The sequence below is a fragment of the Myotis brandtii genome, unplaced genomic scaffold (assembly GCF_000412655.1).
Source record: "Myotis brandtii unplaced genomic scaffold, ASM41265v1 scaffold33, whole genome shotgun sequence".
NCBI lineage: Eukaryota > Metazoa > Chordata > Mammalia > Chiroptera > Vespertilionidae > Myotis > Myotis brandtii.
This window is the reverse complement of record NW_005362713.1, coordinates 2,238,707-2,264,124: the sequence shown is the minus strand read 5'-3', so window position 1 is coordinate 2,264,124 and position 25,418 is coordinate 2,238,707. Positions and strand designations below refer to the sequence as shown.

Here is a 25,418-nt window from a genome sequence, read left to right as displayed (position 1 = left end):
GGGGGGGGGGGGGGGGGGGGGGCGGGAGAGAACAGTTTGTATTACTGCTGCAAGCGGAAAATTGTTAATACTTTTTCCGTAAGTTCAAGATGGCCGTAAGAATAAATATGTTAAAAGTAGAGTGCTTTAAGCCCAGCCGGTGTGGCTCAGTGGATTGAGCCTGGCTCCGTGGACCAAAAGGTTCCTGGTTCCCTTCTGGTCAGAGCACATGCCCAGGCTCCATGCCCAGTAGGGGTCGTGCAGAAGGCAGCCTATTGGTGTTTCTATTGCTCTCTCCCTGACTCTAAAAATCAACAACAACAATTTTTTAAAAAAGAAAGCATAATGCTTTGAATAAAAAGTGTCTGCCTGCCAATATCCTATCTGGCCCAGGCTATCCCTCTGGGAACCCTTGTCATCCATTATCCCTGGTGTTCGGCCACCAGACCATGCAGCTCACAGCCTCTTCTCTCCCCACTCCCCACTCCCCACTGCCAGTGCGGGGGACACACAATTCTCACCAGCATTCATTCGTTCATTCGTTCCTGTTCACTTCCTTTGCTGAGTAGCTCCTCTGGGCCAGAGCTGAGTCTCTGGTGCTGCTGTGGAGACAGCCCGCCCTAGCCCTGCCCTCCTGGAGTTCCCAGTCCAAGTCCAGCGGGACGGAAGGGCCAAGCAGTGCTATCAGCACTCAGGGCCTAGATGCCAGGAGCCCTCCTGTGGGCACATCCTGCAGACCAGGACACCGGGACCTTCCCCAGCAGGGGAGGCACCTGCTAAGAGCCCTGAGCTTCTGAGCAGGAACAGGCCAGCCTGAGAGCTGCCCTGGGCTCTGGGGAGCAGGCCCAGCTTTGACTAGGAAAGAGGGGGTCATGGGCTGAGCCCTCATTCCTGCAAGGGAGTCCTAGGCAGTGAAAAGAATGGGGACCAGTGTGAAGGAAGGGAGAGTCCGTGGCTCAGCCACTGTCAGGCCCGGTGCTGGCCACTCTGCTGCCTCACCTGTGCTTCCCATGCCTCCGGCTCTCCTGCCTCAGCAGAGGAAACCAAAGACCAGACGGGTTGGGCAGCTTGCCCAGGGCCACTGCAAGGCAGGGGGCTGTCCGAAGCCCCTGGCATTGTTGGTGTAGCTGCCCATCCTCTGGCTTGAGCCAGAACCAGACTCCTGGAGGAACCAGCTCCCCCCTAAACCCTCTTCCCTCACCTTGAGCCTGAAAATCCCCAGCAGGAGTGTCCTCTCCCTATGAGCTGGGAGGCTCATCCCTGCCTGGCACTGCCCACCTGTCTCTTCAGTGCCAGAGGCAGGCTCCAGAGGAATCTGGCCCACAACTGAACTCAGTAGCAGGACCTCACTGACCACCATCCTTCTGGGAGTTGACCCCTGCAGCCCACACCCAGCCTGACAGTCCCCCGCCCACTCTCACCTGGCTGGTAGACAGAAGGCCGAATGCTGGCAGTGGTGACAACCCGCGGCTTGGGCGCAGCAGCTGCTGGGGCTTCAGTGTATGGATGGGCAGCAGGTGCTGGAGAGGTCGCCTGGGCCGTACCGTGAGCAGAAGCCTGGGGCCTGGAACCAAGGGGGCAGAGTTAGCAGCCGGAAGGACAGCCCGGGCCTTGGTGCTGGCAGCCCGGCAGGTTGTTCTCCATCCTCGGGAGCCTCTGGAGAGAGGACATCTGACAGATGGTCTGGAGCTGCCCGAGGCTGCGAGGAAAGACCACGAGGTTGTGGGGGGCGGAAGCTGCTCCTTAGGTGAGGAGTTTTGGTGAGTTTTGTTAAAGCAGCAGACACCTCAAGAAATAGAGCCCATTGCTGCTGTCACCGCCTTGCAGAGATGGAGGAAGCCAAGCTGCCAGCTGGCAGGAGGGGGCACAGGAGATTCTCCACCCTCTGGGGAGAGGCCGCCAGGGACGGTCTGGGGCTGGAGGGACAGAGGCTGGAGAGAGGAGAGATGGAGGTAGTCAGAGCTGCCCCCTCCCTCCACCTTCTGATCTTGGGGCACTTCACAGCCTTAGACCCCTGGCCTCCTCCCCTCCCCCTTTCTACTGTTGCTGGAAGGAGCAGTAAAGTCTCGGGTTTCTGGGCAAGAGTGCTCCGGCAGGGAGACCCTCACCCCCAAACACGGTTCTCTTCCATATGGTTCTCTTGCCTCTCCCACTGCGTTCCCCCAAGAGGCTGAGAGCAGCCTTTTTCTACTCTGACCCAGGTATCATAGGACCAAAGAGAATGGAAACAGTGACCCCGTGCATTGCCCTCAGGAAATGCGGTGCGTGGCCTGTCTTCTCGGAGAGCCGACAGCTCCAAGAATGTGCCCCAATTTCCTGTGTCTGTGAACCCTGCCCCTCCTTTTCTTTTCGCATTTAAAACTAATGAATATCTTACAGAACACGCCCTTGTCTCTCCCTACCTTTTCCAGATCCCACAGGGACCACGTGACCACACCCAGTGGAAATGGGGTGCTAGAGACATGAGCCCCCGGAAACGTGCTGTCCTCCTCAGCCCACGGCTGCCTTCCTTCCACCTGGCCTGAATGGTCGGTCCTCCCCCCCCCCTCCCCCGCCCCTGCATCAAGCTGGGCGGAGCCACAGGAGCAGGGCCTGCCTTGTCTCTCCTGCTCTGGAGGGGGTGGCCCTGAGCTAAGAACCTCGGTGGGAGGTGCAGACAGTGCCGGTGGCCGAGCCTCCGACCCTCGTCCTGGGCCCGGTGGAGTGCAGCTTGCCCTGCCACACTGAGGGAGGCCATCGTCTCCCCTCCCTGGGCCTGCCCTTCTCTGACCGAACTGTCGAGACCAGTGGAATAGGGGCCTCCAGGGAAGAGGAGGAGGCAGTGTCCATGGGGTGCCCTGCTTCCATTGGTGGGAGGAGGCCAAAGTAGTGGGTGTCAGCCAGACTTTCTCCCCCGTGGAGGACGCTTTCCCCACACCCCAGGAGCTGTGACCCTGGTCAGGGGGTGCTGATGGAGGAGGAGGCCGAGGCTTCCGATATCCAGCAAGAATTCTGAGGCCAGGCTCCAGGACAGTTTGGGTGGCCATTTGCCTCCCACTTGCTCCCTCTACCTTCATCCCAGCCCTTGTGTCAGAAGGGAGGGAGCTGGGCCCGGAGGTGGTCTCCTGCTCCCTTCTGCTCCAGCCCTTGCAGGAGCTCTCCAGGCTCCTCCCCAGCCTCCACCCAGGCAGTCACTCTCTTTGCAAGACAAAGTGAAGAAAGGGTCTGCCCTGTTGAAGGAGCCCTGAGGGCCCAGGATAGAGGCCTGGAGCCTGAGCAGGGCCCACATCTACAGCTCCCCAGTCCAAACTGGGGGGCATCTTTCCACTCAGCAGCAGGGACATTTCAACCCTCCTCTGCCTTCTTTGGCTCTCACCTCAGCCATTCTGGTGCGCAGAGGGAAGCACTTGCTAAGTGCCCTCTGGCAGCTGGGATAGAAAACTGTGGAGGCCGGGTGGGCTCACCCTGAGGCTTGAGTTGGGCTGGGGAAAGGCTGGGCTCTGCACCACCTGGGTCATTGTACAGCCCAGGGCTAGGGGTACAGACCACAGGCCTGTGGCTAATCTGCCCCCTCCATCCTCCTCAGGCTGCACCAGGGACTTGTGCACCCGACTCTGAGAGGCATGTCCTTTCCACAAAACCGGGGGTGGGGGGGTGGGGGGGGCAGGAGACTGAGAGCTGGCTCTGACCCTAACACCAGGTGGACACTCCATGCAGCCCATAGAGAGCTGGGTCTGGAGGCCTGCTTGCTGCCTGGCTGTGCCAGACCACCTGCCAGCCTGCCCCCACCTCCCCGGGTGCTCTCCACCAAGCCCCGCCCGTTGCTGGGCGCCAGGAGAGCGGGTGGAGAGCAGTACCCTGCAACACTGGAGACCACTTTGTGTGCGAGGTGGCTTAGGCACACTTTTTCTGTCCCAACCCTACAAAATCAACGTTGCATTAAACGTCTTAGCAGACGAGGAAACTGACGTTCAGATTCAGTAACTTTCTGGAGATTACAGACAGGAAGTGGCGGAGGAGAGGTTGAAGCCACACTGCACCAGGTGCCTCTTGCTTCTCCGCCCAGAGAGCAGAGGCTAAGGGCCCAGGGCAAGTCAGTTGCTAAATACCTGGCCTGTCTCCTGTGACCAGGCCAATGCTCCGCCCTCCACGGAGCCTTCCTCAGCTTCCCTAGCCCAGGCGACAACTTCCATTCCCCTAATCCCAGTTCTGGAAACAGACTTTCCAGTCTCCATTTGCTGTCTTACTGTGTGTGTGCGTGTGCATGAGAGAGAGAGAGAGAGAGAGAGAGAGAGAGAGAGAGAGAGATCCCTCTCTTGCCCAAGGAGAGGGCAGAGGGGCCCACATCCTCTCCTGTCTTCAGCCACACTCACACTCCCCTGCACGCTCTGCAGCAGGCAGTGCTAGCCTTGGCCTCCTGGGCCCTGGGCTCCTAACCACCTGGGGTGGGCCTTTCTGAGGGTGAGACACAGCTGCCCACACATGGAGCCAGGGTGAGGCCACTCCTGCCTCCCTTCCCCACAGCCGGGGTGGCACCTGTGGGGCAGTTACCTGGGACTGTCCGCAGGGCTTGAAGCAGGGGCCGAGGCAGAGGCAGCGGCAGCATGGGCAGCGGTTGCAGCCAGGGGTGGCGAGGCTGCGCCGGGAGAGGCAGCAGTAGGCGGCTGGGCAGAAGCGGGCAGCAGCAGGGTGGTGGCCTGGCTGGTGCACACTGGAGCATGCTCAATAGGGGTGCTGATGAGGCGGGACCAAGAAAGACAACAGGTCAAGGGGGCCCTCTGCATGGCGGTGGTGTCTGCAGCAGAGGCACGTTGGGCAGAAGGCACCGTTCATACTGCAGAGTAGGATCTTCCAGAAGCCTGTTCCCAGCTTCAGAGAAAGAGGCCCTCAGGACCCCAAGAGGGAAGGGCTCAGCCCACAAGGAGGATCACAGTAACATCAAAATTATTCTCAAGCCTGGTAAGAGAGGAAGGGAGAGGGAGAGAGAGAAACATCAATGAGGAGAGAGAATCATTGATTGGCTGCCTCCTGCATGCCCCACACTGGGGATTGAGCCTGAAACCTGGGCATGTGCCCTGACTTGGAATCGAACTGTGACCTCCTGGTTCATAGGTTGATGCTCCGGCAGAGCAAGAACCCCCCATTTTTGTGCTTCCAGGTTTTTCTGAGTACAAAAACACAGTATTACAAAAACACGGTGTGATGGAAAAGTAGATTGAATTATCAACCCCCATCCTGCTTTCCTCCCTTCTGTATTTAGTCGGAGGCACATGGCCTTTGAGAAAAGCAGAGGTAGATATTTGAGGGTCAACGGCTTAGGCTCTAGAGTGGCGAGAGCCTGGGCTTTCAGGCTGTGGAGGACTCGGGCACTGACAGCACGTTCGGAAGGTGGAGGAAAGCTGCCGTGCCAGGCTGATCAAGGTTATCTGGACCAGAAAGGGTTAACGTGGCGTGGGGGATCAGAAACAGAGGCAGCTGTGCCCCTTTCCCGGGTAAACCTAGAGAGGTGGCAGGATCTCAGGGTCTCCCATACCCGTGGTGAAGGAGCAGACGGATCCAAGACCATCCTGAGGTGCCCAGGCCCTCGTGTGGCCTGGCGGCCAGAGGGTTTCTCACATGCCCAAGAGTGATGTGCTGTGGCCCTGAGTGCCTGCATGTCTGAGAGACCAGTGGCTGGGAACAAGGGAGGGACTGCAGTGCCAGTGTGACCAGTGTGACCAGTGTGCCCAGATGGTAGGGATATCCCGGCAGGTGCCAGCACAGGGAGACGGACCAGGGCCAGGTGCCCAGGTGCCCACCCTGCCTGCCTTGCTGTTCAGTGAGCATCTCTTCCCCAAACCTCTCCAAGGAAGAGGGAGCACCAGAGCCTGGGCTGGTGGGCTGGATTTCTGCCACCTGGGAAACTGGGCAGAGAGACAAACCAAGTTACAGGAGAGCAAAGAAATGCATTCTCTGCCCCCCGGCCTCGGGCCTGAGACGGGGACTTGCTGCCACAGAGCGGGAGCTGGCTCCCATTGTGGGTGGCCCTGCGCTGAGTTAATTGTTGACCTGGCCCCGTGTGCCTGGCCTGTGTCTGCAGTCCTCACCGTCGCCCTCTGACATGGATATTAGCAACTCTGTTCCGTAGACGGGGGATGGAGACACAGATTTCAAGCTCCCGGAACAGGTAGTGACGGCAGGATCTGGCGGAGGGACACTTGGGTTTGAAGCCTCCCCCAGTACCCCAAGTCCCTCAGGGAGGGAGGAAGACGCTTCTTTGAGTCAGGCAAGTAGGGTCCTTCCCCACAAAAGGCACTCTCCTATTGGACAGGGTGGGGAGTGGGTTTGCCACGCACCAGCTGTGCTGACGGGGGGGGGGGGGGCGGTGAGCATCATTCCTCTGATCCCCTCCACCTGCTGGGCCATTGGTATCAAGACCCTCATTTTCCAGGAGAGGAGCCTGATTCCAGAGGCCGGCATTGCTGGTAAACCCTCACCGCTGCCCGCTGCCTCACTCCTGCCGCCTCAGGTCGAACATGCAGTGAATGGCCTGGGGATCTTGCTCAAATGCAGCTTCTGATTCGGGAGGTTGGGTGGGGCCCCAGGTGACGCTGGTCCGAGGATTGCCCTGGGAGTAGCCAGGCACTGCCCAGTCTGTCCCAGGCAGGAATGCAGAGGCCATGAGCTGTTTACCAGGCATCACTGAACTGCTCTCCTCCCCCAGCGAGGTGTAGGGCGGGCAGAGGGAGCCACGGAGCCCTGGAGAGGCTGGGGAGCAGGCTGGAGAATGCCTCCCACAGGAGGGAGCGACCCCTGACGGACCAGGGCAAGGGCCATGTCCTGACCAGCTCCCCCCCACCCCCCCCCTTCCCGAGCCAGCTTTAGTTCAGAAAGGAGGCCTCGGACAGCCCTGCTGGGGCCTGCGGCTTGCCGGCCCCGCCCTCCCAGGAAGCTGGTCACCCGCCCTAATGGAGGAACCTGGCTGCCCACAGCTTCTCTGGGAAGCAGCTGCAGTTCCTGGAGCCATACTGCCCAGCCAGCCGCCAGGCCCTCCTCATGCCGTGGACCGCGAGGCCTGGGGATGCCGGGCCGCAGAGAACACCCAGCTTCCCTGTCTGCTTCTCCCTGACCCTGGCCCAGGCTTCCAGGGGCTTCTGGGAGCCGAGGCCGCTGCTCAGGACAGGAGGGATGACGATGTCTGGGGGAGACAGGACTGTACAGACAAACCGAACATTGATTTTGTCCCCTTCACTCCAATTGCTAGTCAGACCAGCTTACGTGGTGTGTCCCAGGCATAGCTCCAAATGACCCCTGGGCTCCAGGCGTGAGGTGGGCCCCAGGAGAGTCCATGCTCTACCGCAGGGCCAGGGCAAGGGACAGGCCGCCGCTTGGGGCCTACGAGTGGCATCCTACCGAGCAGCACTGTCTGCAGATGCCAAGCAGCAGGCCCCAGGAGAGTGGCAGCATGAGCCCCGGGTCTGGTCCGGGCTGTTTCCTGCCTGAAGTTTCATTAGCCCCAAACGCCGAGGAAGGTGTCCCAGTGAGCAAGCAGAGCACTTACGTGGCCCCAGCTGCGAGGAAAGCCACGAAACCACCCAGCCAGGCGTAGGAGTCTATCTGCCTCTTGCCCTGGTCATAATTCACTTCAAATATCTAACAAGAACCAAACCAAACCAACTGTACTCAACTACTCAAGGCTTCAGGAGGGGTGTGGCGAGAGGAGAGACAGGCTGGCCCTGGGCCCCTTTGCAGGCCATCTCGTCCCTCGACCCAGCTGGCATCAAGGGGGAACACGCCAACCCTGTGCCTGCTCTGTGGTGCTGGCCTTTGGTTGATGCTCTTACTGATGCCAAGGGTAATAGGTACGGAAAGGACATTATGGACGGATTGGTGAGGTGCTGGGCTTGGGCTCTGTGGTTACTGGGCTCAGGCTGACCTGCTGGTGAGGTGGAGGTGTTGTGGTTGATGGTGCTGGGGGTGCTATTGTTGGGGTGACAGTGCTTATTGTATTAGTTCAGAGAATGGAACATGAACATCTCTACTGACTGGATTACAGAACCAGTCAGGTTAAAGTGTTCACGCTGCCATCCGCCTGGTCAGTGTTTCATCTTGCAGCCTGAAGACTGGCTGTGGCTCGGGGCGCCCTGACCACGTCACTCCGCATAGTCACCTCCAGGGCCCGTGGACAATGCAGTCTGTGCAAATGACACCCTCGAGATCGGGCCCGCGATCCCCACAGGCCGCAGCACCCAGCGACATTCACTAGCTCCAGGCACAGTCAAAACCCCACAGCCCTCAAGCCACTCCGACCACTCCTGACCAAACGCCCTCTGCACTGCCTCTACCCCAGCCACCGTGGCTAACTCGGGGTTCCGGGACACCCCTTCTCCTCCTCGTCCAGCCGTGCCTACCTACACAGCGACCCTAACTGGCTCTTGAGGACCAGGGCCCAGCCCCTTCTCCCAGGGAGCCTGCTCTGACACCCAGTCGAGGGGCTCGCCCTGTCTCTAGACTTCACGCCAGCAACCTTGCCTCATGGTCAGCCACGGCCACATCAGCGCTTTCTCGTTTCTCTGGCACCCACAGCAGCCAGGCGTACACGGGCTGCTGTGTGAGGACAGCCCTGCACAGAGGGCTGCCTGCCGGGGCCGGTGGGCATCCCTGGGAACCTTCCAGAGCACCAGGAGGGCTTCCACACCCCGGGGTCAGGACAGGGAAATGTGAGGCCCCCAGTCCTGACGGGCTCAGGTCCTCTGTCAGCCCAGGACACTCACTGCCTGGGGCCTCTCTCTGGCAGCCCCCGGCCCCACAACCCGCCCTGGGGCCTCAGCTAAACAGGTGCATGCGCTCCAGGACGCCTCGGTGCAGGCAGGAGCACACTCCATCTCCTGGCTGATCCCTCAGCACGCTGGCCCTGCCTGGCCCGGAGCAGAGGCTAGAAACGGGAAGAGATAGGAGGCCCAAATGGAGCCGCTGGCAGGGGTTTGGAGAGCGTCTGGGATGTGGGCGGGATAGAGCAGCCGCCCTGGCCAGCCCTTCCAGATGGGATTGCCAAGGTCCTTGGAGGCAAAGAGGAAGCCTGTGCCCAGGCGGCAGGAGTGGAGCAAGGCTCTGGCCAATCCTGGCACGGCGGCAGGGGCGTCCTGAGGGGGGGCCTTGGCGTCTGCCTCTGTTTGCTAAGTGCAGTTGGTGTCATGTTCTCAGCCAGTGGTTTTGCTTTCAGGAACCAGGCTGATGGGTTGACAGAAGGGTGGGAAGGAGGTGAGCCCGCCAGCCTGGCCCTTCCCAAATGCTCTGGATGAGGACAGGCCCCAGGTGGGTGGGCGGGGCCAGCAGGCCAGCTGGAGGTCCTCTGCACCTTCCTGACCCAGCAAGACTCCACCGGGCACATCTTCCACCTCCTCTCCCCTGTGCTCTGCCCCTTAGTGCAGGCGTGCCCTCCTGAGCCCTCCCTGTCCCCGGCACAGGGCCAAGCAGGGCAGTGCCTTCCTGGCTGCAGCTGGGGGTGGGCAGGGGCCTCTGTGCACCCACCAATATACACTGCCCCGGGGGACCCTAGGGCTGCCCACCTGGCACAGCACAGACTCCCACGTGCATTCTCTGGCCTGAGCTCACAGCCCAGACAGGGCCCTTGTGGGGGAAACGGGCGGAGGGCCGAGCCCCTGGGGCGCCTGTCCCTCCCTGGCTCAGACCTGCGCCTCTGGATGATGCACACAGCACAGCAGGACCGAGGCTGGTTTGTTATTTCAAATCCTCTTTATTTCAGAATGAGCATGCATATCTGTACCGGAGAGAGGGCTGGGCAGCTAGCGCACACGGCACAGAGGGAGAGCACATGCCAGCCTCACCACAGGCGGAGGGCCTGCCGCCTCTACCCTAGGCTCCCTCGCCTCCAGGGCTCCAGCTCAGAGGGCAGCAAGGGAGGGAATGGGGCAGGGAGTCGCCTCCTCCCAGGACCCTGCTCTATGGGCGACTCCTCCCAGACGGCACTGGGCAGGGCTTCCTCTCCCAGCCGCTGAGGGTGGCAGGGAATCCACTAGGGGCGAGCTGTCTCCCTTGGTTCTGGGGTGTTAGGCCAGCAAACCCCATCACATCCTCTCTGAACTACGGCTACGGCCCTGGGTACAGCCCTGGGCGGGGGAGCGGAGGCACGGGCTGTCTGGGCGGTGAGGGTTGCACTGAGGGGGTGCGTGGGTGCAGTGCCGCCCTGACTACGAAGGTGCCAGCACAGCTCTACGTATTCAAGCATCGCCGTGGGGCTCACACGCCAGGTCTGTGGGGGGAGTGGCAGGCGGGGCTCCAGGCAGTCTTTTAGCTTTTAACGTTAAGGATTTGGGCTGAAAGGCCATGGTGCCAGTTGCGCAATTTGGCAAAACGTGGGCTGTTACGTTCCGTTTCAAACCTTTCCCTGTGGCAGAGAGAGAGAGAGAGAAAGAGAGAGAAAGAGACAGACAGACACAGACCCAGAGACAGAGAAACAGAGAGAAGAGAGAAAAGGGAAAGAAAGGGGTTAGGGGATGTGTCCGCCAGTCTCTTGTCTGGGGGTGGGGGGTGGGCAGAGGTCACGGGAGCGGGGGTTTGGCTTGGAGAGGCTTTGCCTTCCCTGGGAACTTTCTACAGGTCAGGCCTGGTTTGGGTCCAGACCAGAGTCCCAAGGACCAGTTTGGAGGGACTGAGGCCTGGACCCGAGTGAGTGGGCGGCACGGAGAAGCCTGGCTGGAGGCCTGAGGACAGAGTGGCCTCGTGGTGAGGCCTGGGCAGGGCTGCTTTGGCTGTGGGATCTCGAGGCTGAACCACATAGGCAGGGGCTCTCCGGGCCCCAGAGCCCTCACTGGGCACGAAGAAGGAGAAACACCTGTCCCTGTGATGAGGCTGGGCGAGCAGGCCCGCCACCTCGCTGTGCTGCCCACGCTCTGCCAACCCTGGTCTGTCCCCAGAGAGAAGCCTTCCGACACCATGCCTGGCCCTGCCCTTCCGGGCCTGAGCACGCCAGCACACACGTGCACACGTACTCACAAGACTGCCGGCACACATACAGGGCCAGGACTTCCTCCACTTCCCACCAGCAGGGCTCTGGGCTCAACCCACAGCCCTTCGGCTGAGGGCACAAGAAAACTAGGTAAGGAACAGCCAGAAACACAGAAATGGAGGGGAGGAGACTCTGGGAAAGGCCGTTGACATGGATGCCGGAATCCTGACCCCTGCCCGGGCTGCAAGGGCCTCTCACGCCTTCAGGCCAGAGGCGCACCTGGTGGCCCAGGGTCACAGCCAGCCACATGGAACTGCTCACCCAGACCATGGACTACTACTCAGCAACAAAAAGACACGAGCGAGCCATGGGTGTGCTCAGTGGGCTCGGGGAAATGCAAGGAGGGCATGAGGAGCCGCGGCAGGTGGATCGGGCAGTTGGGGGAGGACTTTTAGAGGGCGATGGTGTTGGTTTGAAGGCAGGTCTTAGCTGCCAAGAAGCAGAGGAACCCTCGAGTGAAAAGAGAGAGCGGGTGCTTCTTTGGGAGAGACACTGGCCGGGGGCTGGGAAGAGTCCGGAATCCAGAGGCTTTGGGGGAAGGGGTGGGAGAAGAGATGTGTATGAGGAGAGGGAGTGAATTAGGCCAACAGAGAATCCAGTCCCACAGGCCGGAGGCTTTATGATCCTACTCATACAACATTCTCGAAATGACAAAGTTATAGAAATGGAGAAAAGATCACCGCTTAGCGGTTGCCGTGCCACAGGGTGGGGAGGGGGTGTGGTAGGGTGGTGGTGTCGCTATAAAAAGGCAACAGCGGGGAAGGCTTGGGGTGGAAGGGTTCTGCACGCAACTGCCAGCGGCCACACCCAGCTGTGCCGTTACCATTGGGGTAAAGGGTGCTCTCTGTATTATTTCCTACAACTACATGTCAATCTGCAATTATCTCAAAATAAATGGTTCAATAAGTGAATTGCAGCTATAGAAATCAGGAAGGTCAGTGTTAGGTCTTTAAAAACCAGAGGACGCTCGTCTTACATGTCTCCGTGTAACAGTCCCATGTCCCCACATTTACACTTGGCACCTGCCCCTATCGGCGTTACCTGGTGGACTCCCCACACCTTGAGTTCTGCATATTTGGTCTCTGTAAGATTCTGCTGGACAGAAGGGGCCCACTGCTAACATATTTGAAACCACCCTAATGCCAAGAGGAGCCTAGGCCCAGAGACATCGTGAATGGCCTAAGCCGCCTGGAGACTCAGCATCGGAACCGCCCTCCACGCGCCAGCCTCTCCGAGGTCAAGAGAAGGGGTAAGACAGCACGGGCAGAGGCCCCGCCGCCAGGCCACACAGCCCTGCCAACAGCACCAGAGACCACCCGGAGAGCCATCAGGCCGCAGCCGCAGCGCAGCCAGCCGCACTGCCCAGCCGGCCGCACTGCCCAGCCGGCCGCACTGCCCAGCCGGCCGCACTGCCCAGCCGGCCGCACTGCCCAGCCGGCCGCACTGCCCAGCCGGCCGCACTGCCCAGCCGGCCGCACTGCCCAGCCGGCCGCACTGCCCAGCCGGCCGCACTGCCCAGCCGGCCGCACTGCCCAGCCGGCCGCACTGCCCAGCCGGCCGCACTGCCCAGCCGGCCGCACTGCCCAGCCGGCCGCACTGCCCAGCCGGCCGCACTGCCCAGCCGGCCGCACTGCCCAGCCGGCCGCACTGCCCAGCCGGCCGCACTGCCCAGCCGGCCGCACTGCCCAGCCGGCCGCACTGCCCAGCCGGCCGCACTGCCCAGCCGGCCGCACTGCCCAGCCGGCCGCACTGCCCAGCCGGCCGCACTGCCCAGCCGGCCGCACTGCCCAGCCGGCCGCACTGCCCAGCCGGCCGCACTGCCCAGCCGGCCGCACTGCCCAGCCGGCCGCACTGCCCAGCCGGCCGCACTGCCCAGCCGGCCGCACTGCCCAGCCGGCCGCACTGCCCAGCCGGCCGCACTGCCCAGCCGGCCGCACTGCCCAGCCGGCCGCACTGCCCAGCCGGCCGCACTGCCCAGCCGGCCGCACTGCCCAGCCGGCCGCACTGCCCAGCCGGCCGCACTGCCCAGCCGGCCGCACTGCCCAGCCGGCCGCACTGCCCAGCCGGCCGCACTGCCCAGCCGGCCGCACTGCCCAGCCGGCCGCACTGCCCAGCCGGCCGCACTGCCCAGCCGGCCGCACTGCCCAGCCGGCCGCACTGCCCAGCCGGCCGCACTGCCCAGCCGGCCGCACTGCCCAGCCGGCCGCACTGCCCAGCCGGCCGCACTGCCCAGCCGGCCGCACTGCCCAGCCGGCCGCACTGCCCAGCCGGCCGCACTGCCCAGCCGGCCGCACTGCCCAGCCGGCCGCACTGCCCAGCCGGCCGCACTGCCCAGCCGGCCGCACTGCCCAGCCGGCCGCACTGCCCAGCCGGCCGCACTGCCCAGCCGGCCGCACTGCCCAGCCAGCTCCACTGCCCAGCCAGCTCCACTGCCCAGCCAGGCCTGCGGCCGCTGCATCAGCTCAAGGACAGCGCAGGGAGCCAGGGAGCGCCTGAGTCTAGGGAGCCTGTTCTGCTTGGAGCCGTTTGGAAATCCACAGGCAGCCAGACAGGAGTGGGGAGAGAAGGAAAAGGAGAGGGGAGGGAGGAAGGAAGGGAGAGAGGTCCCAGACGCCCATAAGGGCTGTCCTGGTCTCTCCAGCTGTGGCTTTCAAACGTGCTAGGCTGGCAGAGCACCAAGGACCAACATGTCCACAAAATGCAGGTAATTTCGTTGCCGATAGCTGCCCACTGCTCCTCACGAGGGCTCCCTTTGAGGGAGGGCCCTGAGCCAGGTGGCACCGGAGTGGGCCAGGTGTGCACGGAGGAGCTGAGTGCTCCCAGGGAGGGAGGACCCTGTGGGGAGGGAGGACACTTCGGAGTCCTGGGCTGTTGGGAGGGCCAGGTGAGGAGAGGAAAAGGAACCCCGAATGGGCTTGGAGAAGGGATTGGGGGGAGGTCACGTTGCTTGTGGAGGGGTGTGCAAGGCAACCCTCCCCTTCACCTCCTGTGAGCTCATCACTACAATCAGCCTGATTCCTTCACCTGGGGGACTTGGAGAGGAAGGCCCTTTACAGGGAGCATTAGGTGAGCACAGAGACTTGGAGATAGTTGTGCCACCAGGTGGGGACCAGGGATCTCTACACATTGGGGTCCTCTGAGGTGGTTACGCCAGAGGAATCCCAATTCCTCACAATTCCGGCCCTGCCTGGACTAAGCCCCATCAGGGCTGCCTCGCAGGGACCTGCCTCCCACAGTCCCAGAGAGGCTGGCAACTTCTCTGAGGTTAGAGGTTCGGCTTCCGGGTGGAGGCCCGTTGGTGCTGCTCTCCCAGAGATGCTGGGCGCCCGGCACTGCCCGCCTGCAGGGAGGTGCCTGCCTGCTGCTGGGGCTGAGCAGGCTGTCTACAGAACCAGGCAGGACCAGCTTCAGCAGGTGCTTCTGAAAGCCAGGATGGGGCCAACAATGAGGCCTGGGGCCACCCTAAATACTGCCTTTTGTGTCTCCTCACTCAATAACTTCTCAGTGTCTAAAAATATCCCAGGGAAAGACAAAAGACAGGAGTTCCTGTAATCTGCCTCCACCAGTACCCTCCTGCCTCCTGAACGGCGTCCAGTTGATGCGGTGCAAGCAGAGAGTGGCCTGCGGGAGGAGCGGCGAGTGGCCAGAAGTACACCAGAGGGGGCAGGGGCCAGAGGCAGGGCTGCCTCATGGGAGGGAGAGCAGGCCCCCCTGCCAGCTTCTTGTTGGAAGGAACCTGGGGACTTTAAAGCTGTTTGTTTTGTGTGTGTGTGTGTGTATGGGGGCGGGGGGGGGGGGGCGCGTGCTGTGAAGCGCTTATCAAGTCTCAGGTAAGGCTAAGCGCCCGCATCTACTAGTATGTGGGTGGCTTCAAAGGGGAGGTGGGACAAACACGGAAACAGCACACAGGAGCAGTGGGACATAGGACAGGGTGAGCTGACAGCTCAGTCACACTTAAAACAGCTGGATACTGGTCCTGGCCGGGTAGCTCAGTTGGTTTGAGCATCATCCCCATACGCCAAGGTTGTGGGTTCAATCCCCAGTCAGGGCACATACAAGAATCAACAGATGAATGCATTTAAGTAAGTGGAACAACATCCACCCCCCGCCACCCCCCGCGCCTCAACCCAATAAATAAAAAATTAAAAAATATAGCTAGATACTAACTCTTGAGCTAAATCAAACATCATCTCATTCCAGGCGCAGATGGCACGTCACAGGCACTGACAGGCAGGACCCGCCATGGGAGCTGCACGCTGCTGTCAGCAGGCCTAGAGGGACCTTTAGGCTTGGAAGCCCAGCCAAAGAGTGGGAGCATTCGGATCAGCAGCAACAGGTTCAGAAAGCAAGTCCACACCAACTCCAGCGGCCCGAGTTCCACGCCCGCACCACCCTGTGGCCACGCCAGCAGGTTAGCAAGGACAGAAAGCTTGGCCCAGAGTGGAAGGCAGCTCTGAGCCCCAGCCTCCCACAGAAGCCACGCAGGGTGGACTTCCAGGGCGGATTCTCTCAGGAAGAACATGCAGGTGACATTTGCATCCACAGTACAGTACAGCACAGTCACACTGGGCTCGATGCCCATCATGGAAGACCCTAGTGGGTTCCAGTGGGTGCCTGGGCAGTGTGCCCCCTCATGCCATGGTCCATGAGCACCTGACAGGCCACAGGTGGCAGGTTAGTGGCTGTGGCCTCAGACCTGCCAGTGTTTCAGAACCATATCTTGACCTTGAGATACCTAGTCCTGCACAAGCTCCTCCTCATGCCCAGGGCTTGTCCTTCCTTACAGCAGCTGCTGTATTTTGAGCAATTTACAGAACTGATACCTCACGGTCTGGACAAGTGAGTCCAGGGCTCAGCGCCCATGCCCAGCACAGCCCTCCTGGTGCCTGCTTCCTGTGCCTAGCCTCCAGACTCACAGGGTGTGCAGGCAAGGCAGCTGGCTCGGTGCCCCACAGGGAGAGATGCCCTCATTCTCAACAGCCTAGCAAAGGCCAAAGCAGCCCTGCCCCCGGCCCTGGACAGACCAGGAGAGCCCAAGTCCTCCGCCTGGGCCCAGGGGATAGAGACTCAGCTCCAGGCACCCACCTCACTGACCTGGACACAGGCCCCTGCATCTGCTGAAGCCCCTTGGGGGCCAGGTGTTTCCAAATACATGAACTTGAGAGGTGCCTTCCATAAGTCATGTGACCTGGGGGCTGCCGGGAGGGGTGGGATTAGGAGGGGCAAGGCCACAGAGCCTGAGTCCAGGCGCTTACCTTGACCTTCGCAAAGCTTCTTCATCAGGGTCTTGCACTGTGGGTAGAAAGTTGCTGGTCAGGAGGAAAATCGGGAGCACAAGAGAGAAAAGCTACCAGAGCTCTGTGGACACTGAGTCCCTACCCATGACTGGACATGACCTCTCCCAGCCTATAAACTAGGAAGGGAAAGGCTGTGTGCTGGGCAGAGGGCAGCTGGCTGCGAGTGGTCAGAGGCGTGGCCAGCTCTGGGCAGTCATTTTGCCTGGAAACACCATGCAAGCCTGCTGCCTATTGTTTGGTCAGGGCGCTGAGCAGAAGGCTCATGTCACTTGCCTGCCCCAGAGCCCAGAAGGGCTCCAAGGGCCGCTGTTCATCTCAAGGTCAGCTCAGCTTCAGGGGGTCAGGGGCTTGACTCCCTGGCTTCTGTGGACTGTGGAGTGGGACCCAGGACCCTCGTGGCCCCGCAGCACCTCCCCTTTCTGCCCGCCCCCAGCCCCACTCACTGTATTCAGTTCCTGTCATCTGGGCCAGGATGCGGAAGGAGCGAGACTGAAGGTTGGAGGAGCGGCGGGCCCACTCATCAGCCTCATCTTCCGGCTTGTTCTGGTTCTTAATCACAGCCTGGTACACGGGAGAGGCGCTGTCCACAGCGAGGTCTTTAACGGGAAGGCTCCTGCAATGCAGAGCGACCGGTGGGCGAGAGCTGGGCTGGGGCCTGCTCCCTACCTCCTCCCCTCCCCCACACTGACTCCCGGGCACCCCCCGCGGTGGCCCCTACTTGTCTGAACCCACCATGCCCTTTCCCCACTGCCCTCTGAGAGCCTGGGGCAGGGGTCAGCTGGGTGCTCAGTGCTCAGGGTGGTCACAATTAGACAGTGATTCCTCTCACAGCGGGTCAGGAGGCGCAGGTCCTCCAGCCAGCACCCCCTCCCCGCCCCCCTGCAAGCTGCAGGCACAGACCTGAGGACATCCCACCTTTAAGGAGATAGGAGGCAGGAGACATCTCCTAGAAGTAATTTCCAGCGCCCTGAGCAGGCCCTGAGTTTGGGGCTAAGTGAGGACAGGCCAATCGGGCCCCTCCCCCCACTCCCCCCAGTGCCGTGACTGCCTTAGGAGAGGACTGAAGGCTGTGACTTGGCTACACACAGGCAGGCACAATAGGGTGGGGTGGGGTGGGGATGAGAAACACAGCAAGGAGGCCATGGGGGGGGGGGTATCACCTGCAGATAGCAGGCTCTGCCCTGGGGGTGCTGGGAGTGGAGCTGCAGGAGGGTTCCTAGTCTCTGCCCCAGCCTATTGAGGGGGACCTGGTGGTCTTCCCTTGCCTTAGACTCCCAGGACCTGGCACATAGTAGGTGCTCAAAATGTAGTTGGATAAATTAATCCTATATTGGAGCCAAAAGGGCCCCCAGAGCCGCTTGGGTTCAGTGCCTCCCAGACTGCAGGGCAGGGTAGATCCAAAGCTTTCTGGGTGCCCACTCACCCTGCCCAGCCTGCGTGACTCAGGTGGAGCTCACAGCACTAACGCCTGCCTCCCCAGCCAGCGGCCCAGCCCAGGCACGTGCTGATGCTGAAACAGCTCCAGCGAGACCAGAAGACCAGCTCCCGGTGACAGCGTGTGGGGCCCCAACAGAGTCAGAGCCAGGCTTCCCGGCTCCCAGCCGTGTCCTTTCCATCAGACCTCACAGTGACAGGGCTCAGAAGGCCACTTCTGTGCACTGGGCCTCAGACACCCCAGACGCTCTAGGCCTAGAAAGGCCCAGCCCAGACACCGGCCCTGTCAGCACCCCCTGCCTGCCTCTCAGGCTGCCTCTCCCTGCACCCCCAGGGCCTCCTCAGTTCCCACATCATCTACCCTCTGGGCAAGGAGCCCTCCAGCACTGATCTTGTCTCCCATGAGCCTCTGGGCTTGGCACCCTGTGTCTGGGTCAGGGTGGGCTACAGCTGCAGGTAAAGACAGGTGACAACAGGAGGCAGAGACGGGCGGAGCTGCCTCCTTGCCTGAAGGCTGTGCCCTGGCCAGGGAGCTACAGGTTGGGGTCCATGGGGAAGACCAGTGAATCCCTCGGGGTCCAGGCAGGGAGGAGCCCGTCGGACCAGGAACAGAGGAGGGTGGGGTCTCGCTGGGGGTGCCATTTCCAGCACAGGCAGATGTCCCAAGGGTCTCAAAGCAGAGGCTGGGCCTACTGTCTTTGGTGAGGCGGGCGATGGGAAGGCACAATCAGGGGGCCTTGTTCTACCGGGAGGAAGTGTGGACTGTGCTGTGGGCCAGGGGTGCAAACCCAGGCCAGGCCTCTCCTGTGAGCCTGCCCACAGAGAAATCTGTGCCAGGAAGCAGCTGGACGCCTTTGCTGCAGTCTCCCCAGAACGTGCCCTGAGGTGCTCCCCGTCCTCCCTGAGCTCCCAGGGCTCCAGGCTGCTGGGAACCTGTCGCTGGGGCTTCCGTCCTCGGCCCCTTCCTACCACCTGCGCGGAGACCGGGCGAGCCTGCAGCAGAGCCGGGAGCCCGCGAGGGCACTCAGCGCCTCGTTAGGACCGGGGCTCAGGGGAAGAGACACAGAGAGCAGAACAGGCCCCACATCCTGGGACCCTGGGTCTGAGGCTGTTCTCTGGAGCCCCTCCCAGCACGACCTTCTTGCCACCAAAAACACTCCAGAGACCGCAAGTTAAGGTCACCCTGGGGCATTGACCCCACTCACACTGCCCTCAAGCCTGACTCATCGTTGGCCCCCTTGGGTAGTCTTGGCAAGCGCTGGCTCCTTCAGGTCTAGGTTCTGGGGTCTGGGGAGGGGCCTCTAAGAGGCCCCCTTACCACCCTCTGCCCTGAGTAATGGCCAGTGTGGATGCTGAACGGCAGGCCTACAATCTCCCAGTGCAGACAGAAAAGGTCGGGGGAGCCCCGCGAAGCATGGCAAGGAGAACACAGAGACCCCAGCCTGGGGCCAGCATGAGTGCTTTTAACTCTCATCTGTGTCCATAGTGACATTATTCGGGGCAAACCCTCAAAGACAAGCCTGTACAGGCCGCAGGGCATGTCATGTGGCTGTGAGGTAGGCGTGAGGAGAACACAGAGGCACTGTCCTCAGGCACGGCCCACCAAACCCACACACCGTCCCACAACCAGACAGACGGACGACGGAACAGACACTGTGGGGTCTACTTACGCCAGCGGCGACGCCCTGCCAAGCAGAGGAAAGCCCAGCAGTGAGTGTGTGTCCATCAGGGGATGGCAGGGGCGGCGCACACACAGGGGAGCAGGGTTGGGATCAGAAATGAGTTATGGGAGTGGGATGGATGAAGGAGGAAGAGAGAGACAAAAAGAAAACTGTCAGTGAGGAAGGCATCATGGAAATTCACAGCAGAAACGGAGCGCCTTAGGCACCGCACCGAGGGCAGCTCTTACCACGCACACCAGCCCCGCAGGCTGCGTTAGGAGGAGGGGAGTGCATGGTGCTTCCCAGGCACACAGGGCAGGGCAGGGCAGGGCGGGGCTGGGAGAGGTAGCAGGGAGATGGGAACAGTCCTTCCAGAAGACTAGATAAGGTCAACGGTGCATCATGTTAAAAAGACCAAACAATAGCATTCTTTTCCCAAGCGCAGAAAATCAAGTTCTTTTGCAGAGTCGTTCTTCCATTATCTGCCACTGAGCTTCCCCTTGGCGACGGCGGCCACCCTTAGGAGCACACCAAGGACACACCTGCCACGTTCTGGGGCAAACAAGTGTGAGCAGGAAACCCCTGTCACCTCTTCGGCTTAGCCAGGCAGGTTTTTTCTGGGTTCACATGAGATAAAGGTTGTGTTTTTAAAATTGCATTGTCATGGTTTCTGCTTCGAGCCATGGAATTAAATCAACACTGTCTAGAGTTCTGCCTGAGCCAGGCCAGTTTGAGACCCACAGCTCCAGGGCGAGCGGCTTCCGCCCCCCCCCCCCCTGGTGGCCCCAGGAAGCACCGCCTCGCAGCCGGGCTCCCCTCTCTGCCCCGAAGCCTGCACTCAGAGCAGGGCTGCGTTCTGCAAAGGTCAAACACTATTGGAGTTTTCTGGGACTTTTTAACCCCTTTATCCCTCTTACAACATTTGTTTTTCTTAGTTTCAGAAAAAAAGTACATCATTTTAAGACTTTTTTTTTTGCCTTGAGTTGCTGGGGATACTGAGTCAGGGATAAGATGTTGGCCAAAGAGATAGTCAGTCAGTTCTGAAAATCAACACTCATGTCATTCCCAGGCAGAAAATAGTCACTCTGTGTGTGCGCGTGTGAGACAAGAGAAAGACAGAGAGAGGCAGAGAATAGAGAGTAAAAGAGGCAGAAGCACACACAGAAAAAGGAAGAGAAAGAGAAACTAAGGGAGACAGACAGAAAGACAAAAAGAGGAAGAGGTCCCACCCAGCCAGTGTGGCTCAGTGGTTGAGCCTCGACCTGTGAACCAGGAGGTCATGGTTCAATTCCCAGTCAAGGGCACATGCTGGAGTTGCAGGCTCGATCCCCAGTAGGGGGTGTGCAGGAGGCAGCTGATCAATGATCCTTTCTCATCATTAATGTCTCTCTCTGTCCCTCTCCCTTCCTCTCTGAAATCAATAAAAATATTTTTTTTAAAAAAGAGGAAGAGGTCCCCATTAATGTTTGCACTATTAGCAGTTTCATCCACAAATGATTTTCAGCCAACTCTTCCCTATTTAGCCCTCAAGTGGAGAACAGGCAAATTCCAGGGACCCCGATGCCCTCAGTCCCTCGGCCCTGGGGTCAGGCTGCCTGGGCAGCCAGGAGGAGCAGGAGCCCAGCCTGGGGCTCCAGGCTCCACAGCCCTTCCTACACAAGAAGCCAGTCACACATTTGAATCGCTCTCATCTTTGGAAGAATGCAGCAACTTCCCTCCACAGAGAGGCTCGGTGAGGGAAGACTGGGGTATCCAGAATGAGAGTGTGACTCAGGTTAACGAGATTCCAGAGGTCTCTTTCTAACCCAGCCCCACGGGGCCCGGGAAAGGCAGAGGCTGTGACAGCACGTGGAGGAGTCGCCATACTCTGCGTTTCTCCCCTTCTCCTACAGCTGGCCCAGAGATTAATTCTGAGGAGAGGACACCATGTTCTGGGCCCCTGGGCTGTGCCCGGGAAGCCAAGGCCAAGGAGGAAAGCTGGTCTTGATGCCTAAGGTCTCTGCTGGTGCCGGCAGCCTGGCACCCTCAGCCTCGCCGGATGAGGCCCAGCCAGCAGCTGAGGTGGTGAGCCATGAGCCACTGCGGAGGGAGGCGCTTACCCACTGAAGTCACTGCCCTGGGCCTGGGCCTGCCCAGCAATGGCGTCCATGATGGCGTCCTGGGAGTACATGCTGATGGGCGTGTTGTACTGTGCGTGGATGATGGTGGCCTTGCCGCCCAGCCCCTTCACCTCGATGGGCTTGTGGGTGGACAGGGCCGAGTCCTTCAGGGCATTGGGGTTGAAGCGCTCCTGGTAGTCCGCACTAGGGGGAGCAGGGGGTGCAGGGAGGGAGGTGGGAGGAGAGAAGGGCAACAGGTGGAGTTACCTGGGCCATCCAGGGAGGGCTGTGGAGGTGTCAAGAGAGACCTCCCAAAGTCTGATCCGGGTCAGGTCGGAAATCCTCACACCTCCCCAAAGCCCTCTGCAGAGGCTGTTCTTGCCCATCTGGGCTTCCCCCATCCCTGGAGGTCCCCGCTCAGGCGAGCCACCGCCCAGGGCCAGCAGGGGGCGCCAGCGTTGGAAGCTCTCACCACACCAGCCGGGAAGCAGAGACAAAATGGGTTGGGGAGAGGGGCTTGGGAGTGTGGCACAGGCTCTGGGCCACGGGGCCAGGCAGCAGCAGCCCAAGCAGAGTCCAGGACGGCCAAAGGCGAAAAGCAGCCCCGCTGGGCAACCATGGAGATGGTGGCCTCGTTCCTCTGCCGCGGACCTCATCCTGCCAGCCGCCCCCTGGTGGCCAGCGTTCTGCTCCTCCGGATGCTTCGGGCGAGCTTCTTCCTCAGAGCAGGGCTCTGCTCAGGCCCCCTCATGTCCCGCCTGCTGTGTGGCCACCAGTCTACCCAACAGGGCTCTCCCCTCAACAGGCAGGTGCTCCCCAGGCAAACACAAGGTCAGGGGCAGCCCCCTGAGGGTCCCACCAGGACAGAGATCTTCAGGCTCAGGAAGAACCCAGGTCAGGCGGCGCTCCCCCGCCCCAGAGCCGCCTGCTGGCCTTGGGCAGCTGCCCGAGATGGAGAACTGCACGCAGGGTGTCAGGCCGAGCCCTAGCACCCCTCCCTGCGCTTCCCTCCACACTCGCGGCTTCACACATGCAGACGCACTCGAGATAAATGCACCCCCTCGCACGCATGCACACACACGGACACATGCTGGCACAGGCACACGTGGTCCAGACCGACGCATGCTGGGATATGCACGCAAGAGCACACGCATGCTTTCCTTCGATACTAACTTGGCTGGAGAGTTGGCTATCACCTGGGAGGAGAGAAAGAGCAGGGAAGAGGGCTGTCAGGGAGGCTGGGCCAGGAGGCTCGGCCAGGGCCAGGGCCAGGGCCCTCGGCGGGGCAGAGCCACAGAGAGTGCCGAGAGGGGCGCAGAGCTGAGTCCCACAGCGGCTTTCCTCGGTGGGTCCCTAGTACCCAAAGCTTTGCCAAGAAGGTTCTGGTCCATCTTTAAGGGCACATGTACATGCAGCCCCCACACAGCCTGGCGGAGACCCTTAGCTGCCGCTGCCAAGGCCCAGGCACCTCCTGGCCAGACAGCAGCTCTGGACGTGCCCTTGTTCAGTGGGGGCTCTGGGAGCTCTGCTCCCTGGGCAGGAGTTGCATGGTGCTAGGGTGTATGTGAGGTGGGGTGACCCACAGCCCCAGGGACCTGCCCTCCCTCTGAGGGGAGGGGCAGGCAGCCGTGGCCACTCCTGGGCACAGGGGTGGGGGTCTGTGCGGGCTCCAGTGACGGCTCCTAAAGGCCCTGGATGGGCAACAGGCAGGGCGTGGAGCAAGGAGGTTCAGAAGTCTGGCTCCAAGGCTGATGGCAGGAAAGCCTCAGGCAGGCAGCCCGTCTCGGGTACCACAGAGGCCCGAGGCCCTCTCCTCTGAGTGAGCCTCCGGAGCACCCTCTCCTTGGGGGAGCATTGCCTGCATTCATCCCTTTGAGCACAAATTCCTCGCCCCAGCAGATCCTGCCGCTATCTGAGGCCTGGAGGGGTGAGGGCGGAAGAGTGCATGTAGCCTCCTTGCCCCAAACTCTGCCAGCGTCTCAGATCTGACCACGGTGGGCTCTGACAGGGGAGCCTGGGCCCCAGCTGGCCTGGCTCTGCTCATCCTTTGGCCCAGACCCTGGGGATCCAGGCAGAGCCAGGGCCCCTGAGCAGCCTCGCCATGGCCCTGCTCAGCCTCAAGCCCATGTGTCAGAGCTGATAAAATGTCCTCTGTCCTCCCAGCCTCAAAATAGCTGCCAGCGGCGCTATATTAGGAGAGGCCAGCACAGAGCTCCCATCCCCTCTCCATCTTTGGCCAGTGCCGACAGCTGCAGGGTCAGCTCTTGCCCTGACCAGCGTGCCCCCTGCAAAGGGCAGCCTTGACCTCTGGGGCTGCCTCTGCCCTGCCTGGGCAGCCAGCTCCTTCTTGGGCATTGATTCCTGCCCCCTGCTTAGCTCCCGTCTGCGGACCTGGGGGCTGGGAGGCCTGCAGCAGACATAACTCAGAGGCCCCAGAGCTGAAGGACCTGCCCAGGGCCCTCACAGCAGGGTGGCCTGGCGGACACTGCCTCCAGTCCAGCCCCAGAGAGAACAAGAAGGGGTGCAGGGATGCTCAGGCCCACTGTCCCTGTACCCCATTCGTCTTCTCACGCCTCCCAGGATAGACGCTGCCAGGAAAACACACTGCAAACTGCTCAGAGAGAGAGAAGGAGAGAGAGAGTTGGGGAAGGAACTTCCTTTTAAAGCCAGACTGGACAGAGTCCAAATCTTGGCCCTGCCTCTTCCCAGCACTGACTGGGCAAGTCACCTGCCTCCGCCTCCTCCTTCGTGAAAGGGAGGTGGCAGCGCCTGCCGCACAGACGGCTGTGCAGACTGAACGGAACACCGAGAGGAGAGCCTTGGGTGGGCTCCGTGTCCAGCGGGCGGACTCGGAGCATCTGGACACTTAGGAAGGCAGCGCCTCGGCCCAGCAGAGGCTGCCCAGGCTGGCAGCTCGCAGGCTCCGCCCTGCCTGTGGCCCTGCCCGGGCAGCAGCACTGGCCTTCCTCTGGAGGAAGCGCTCCCTTCCCAGCCGGCTTCCCTTGGAGGACACGCTGGCCTCTGGTGCTCTGAGTGGTGCCAAGTTATGCTGTAGTACTTGTCAGGTTCCCAGAAGTCCCTGTGCCCAGAGGAGGGCACCTTGGGAGTCATGGGAAAAGGGGGTGGGGCTGGCCTTGACTTCCCGGGACAGGTAGGTGGGTCCCTGTGGCCATGCAGGGGAGGAGTCAAGTCGACCCAGGTGCCAGTCCTATCTGCCACTCATTAGCTGTGTGACCTGGGGCGAATGACTCACTCTCTCTGGGCGTCTAGTCCCAGTGGTATGGGGGGCGGGGGGTGGGAATGATGCTGTCTCTGAAGGTGCTAAGAGGTGCTAAGAGAGAAGTGCTTGCTGTTGTAGGGGCCCCGACCAGACTGAGGCTCAGTACGGGGGCCTCATGCAGGCTGGGACCAAGAAGAGTTACCAGCCCCTCCAGGGCAGAGGAGGGGCCATTTCTATGCTGTGTTCCTGGCGTTTTCTGGCGGAAGCTGCTGGGGAAAGAGCCAGGGGTGTATGGCTCTGCCACCTCGGCCCAGGGAAGTGCCGAGATCAGCTTCACTCAGGATCTGAGAGAGCTGGGGCCCCGGGGAGGGGGTTTTCTGGGGAGTAGCGAACTGTGGGGCACCGGTACTTCCTGTGGCATGGGCGAAAGGAGGGCATGGGCTTGGGTCAGACTAATCTGGGTTGCAGTTCTGGCTCTTGGTGTACCAGCTGTGCACCCCCAGGGCGTGGCGGGTAGTGCATACTGAGCCGCCAGAACAGAGCTCAGCGCTGTGCGGGCTGTCGCCCTCAGTCCTCCCAGCTGCCCTCCTAACCACTGGACCACACGCCTCCACTCAGCCTGCTCTACTCCGAGCACACAATTATTAGGGAGAACTGGACCGACTGCACGGCCACGGAGAATCAGAACGAGGTAACACGCAGGAAGCACTCAGGGACTGCCGCAGGCTCTGCTTGAAGTGC

The 25,418-nt window shown here is 61.1% G+C and overlaps 1 protein-coding gene across 6 annotated transcripts in view; it reads right to left on the bottom strand.

Annotated features, from left to right (window-relative positions):
- The window catches only part of LDB3 (LIM domain binding 3), a 58,231-nt gene that overhangs the window by 21,129 nt on the left and 11,684 nt on the right, over window positions 1-25,418 (bottom strand). Inside the window, exons 5-10 of one of the 6 annotated variants that reach the window (XM_014543638.1) lie at window positions 22,631-22,653; window positions 21,458-21,661; window positions 19,368-19,382; window positions 16,707-16,876; window positions 16,222-16,258; window positions 1,401-1,543 (exon numbers count right to left, since the gene is read on the bottom strand). In XM_014543638.1, coding sequence (XP_014399124.1) covers window positions 1,401-1,543; window positions 16,222-16,258; window positions 16,707-16,876; window positions 19,368-19,382; window positions 21,458-21,661; window positions 22,631-22,653 — 592 coding nt within the window. Of the gene's footprint in view, window positions 1-1,400; window positions 1,544-9,673; window positions 10,346-16,221; window positions 16,259-16,706; window positions 16,877-19,367; window positions 19,383-21,457; window positions 21,662-22,630; window positions 22,654-25,418 lie in introns of those variants that run through there. The other 5 variants (XM_014543639.1, XM_014543641.1, XM_005871128.2 and 2 more) reach the window with 5 other exon arrangements.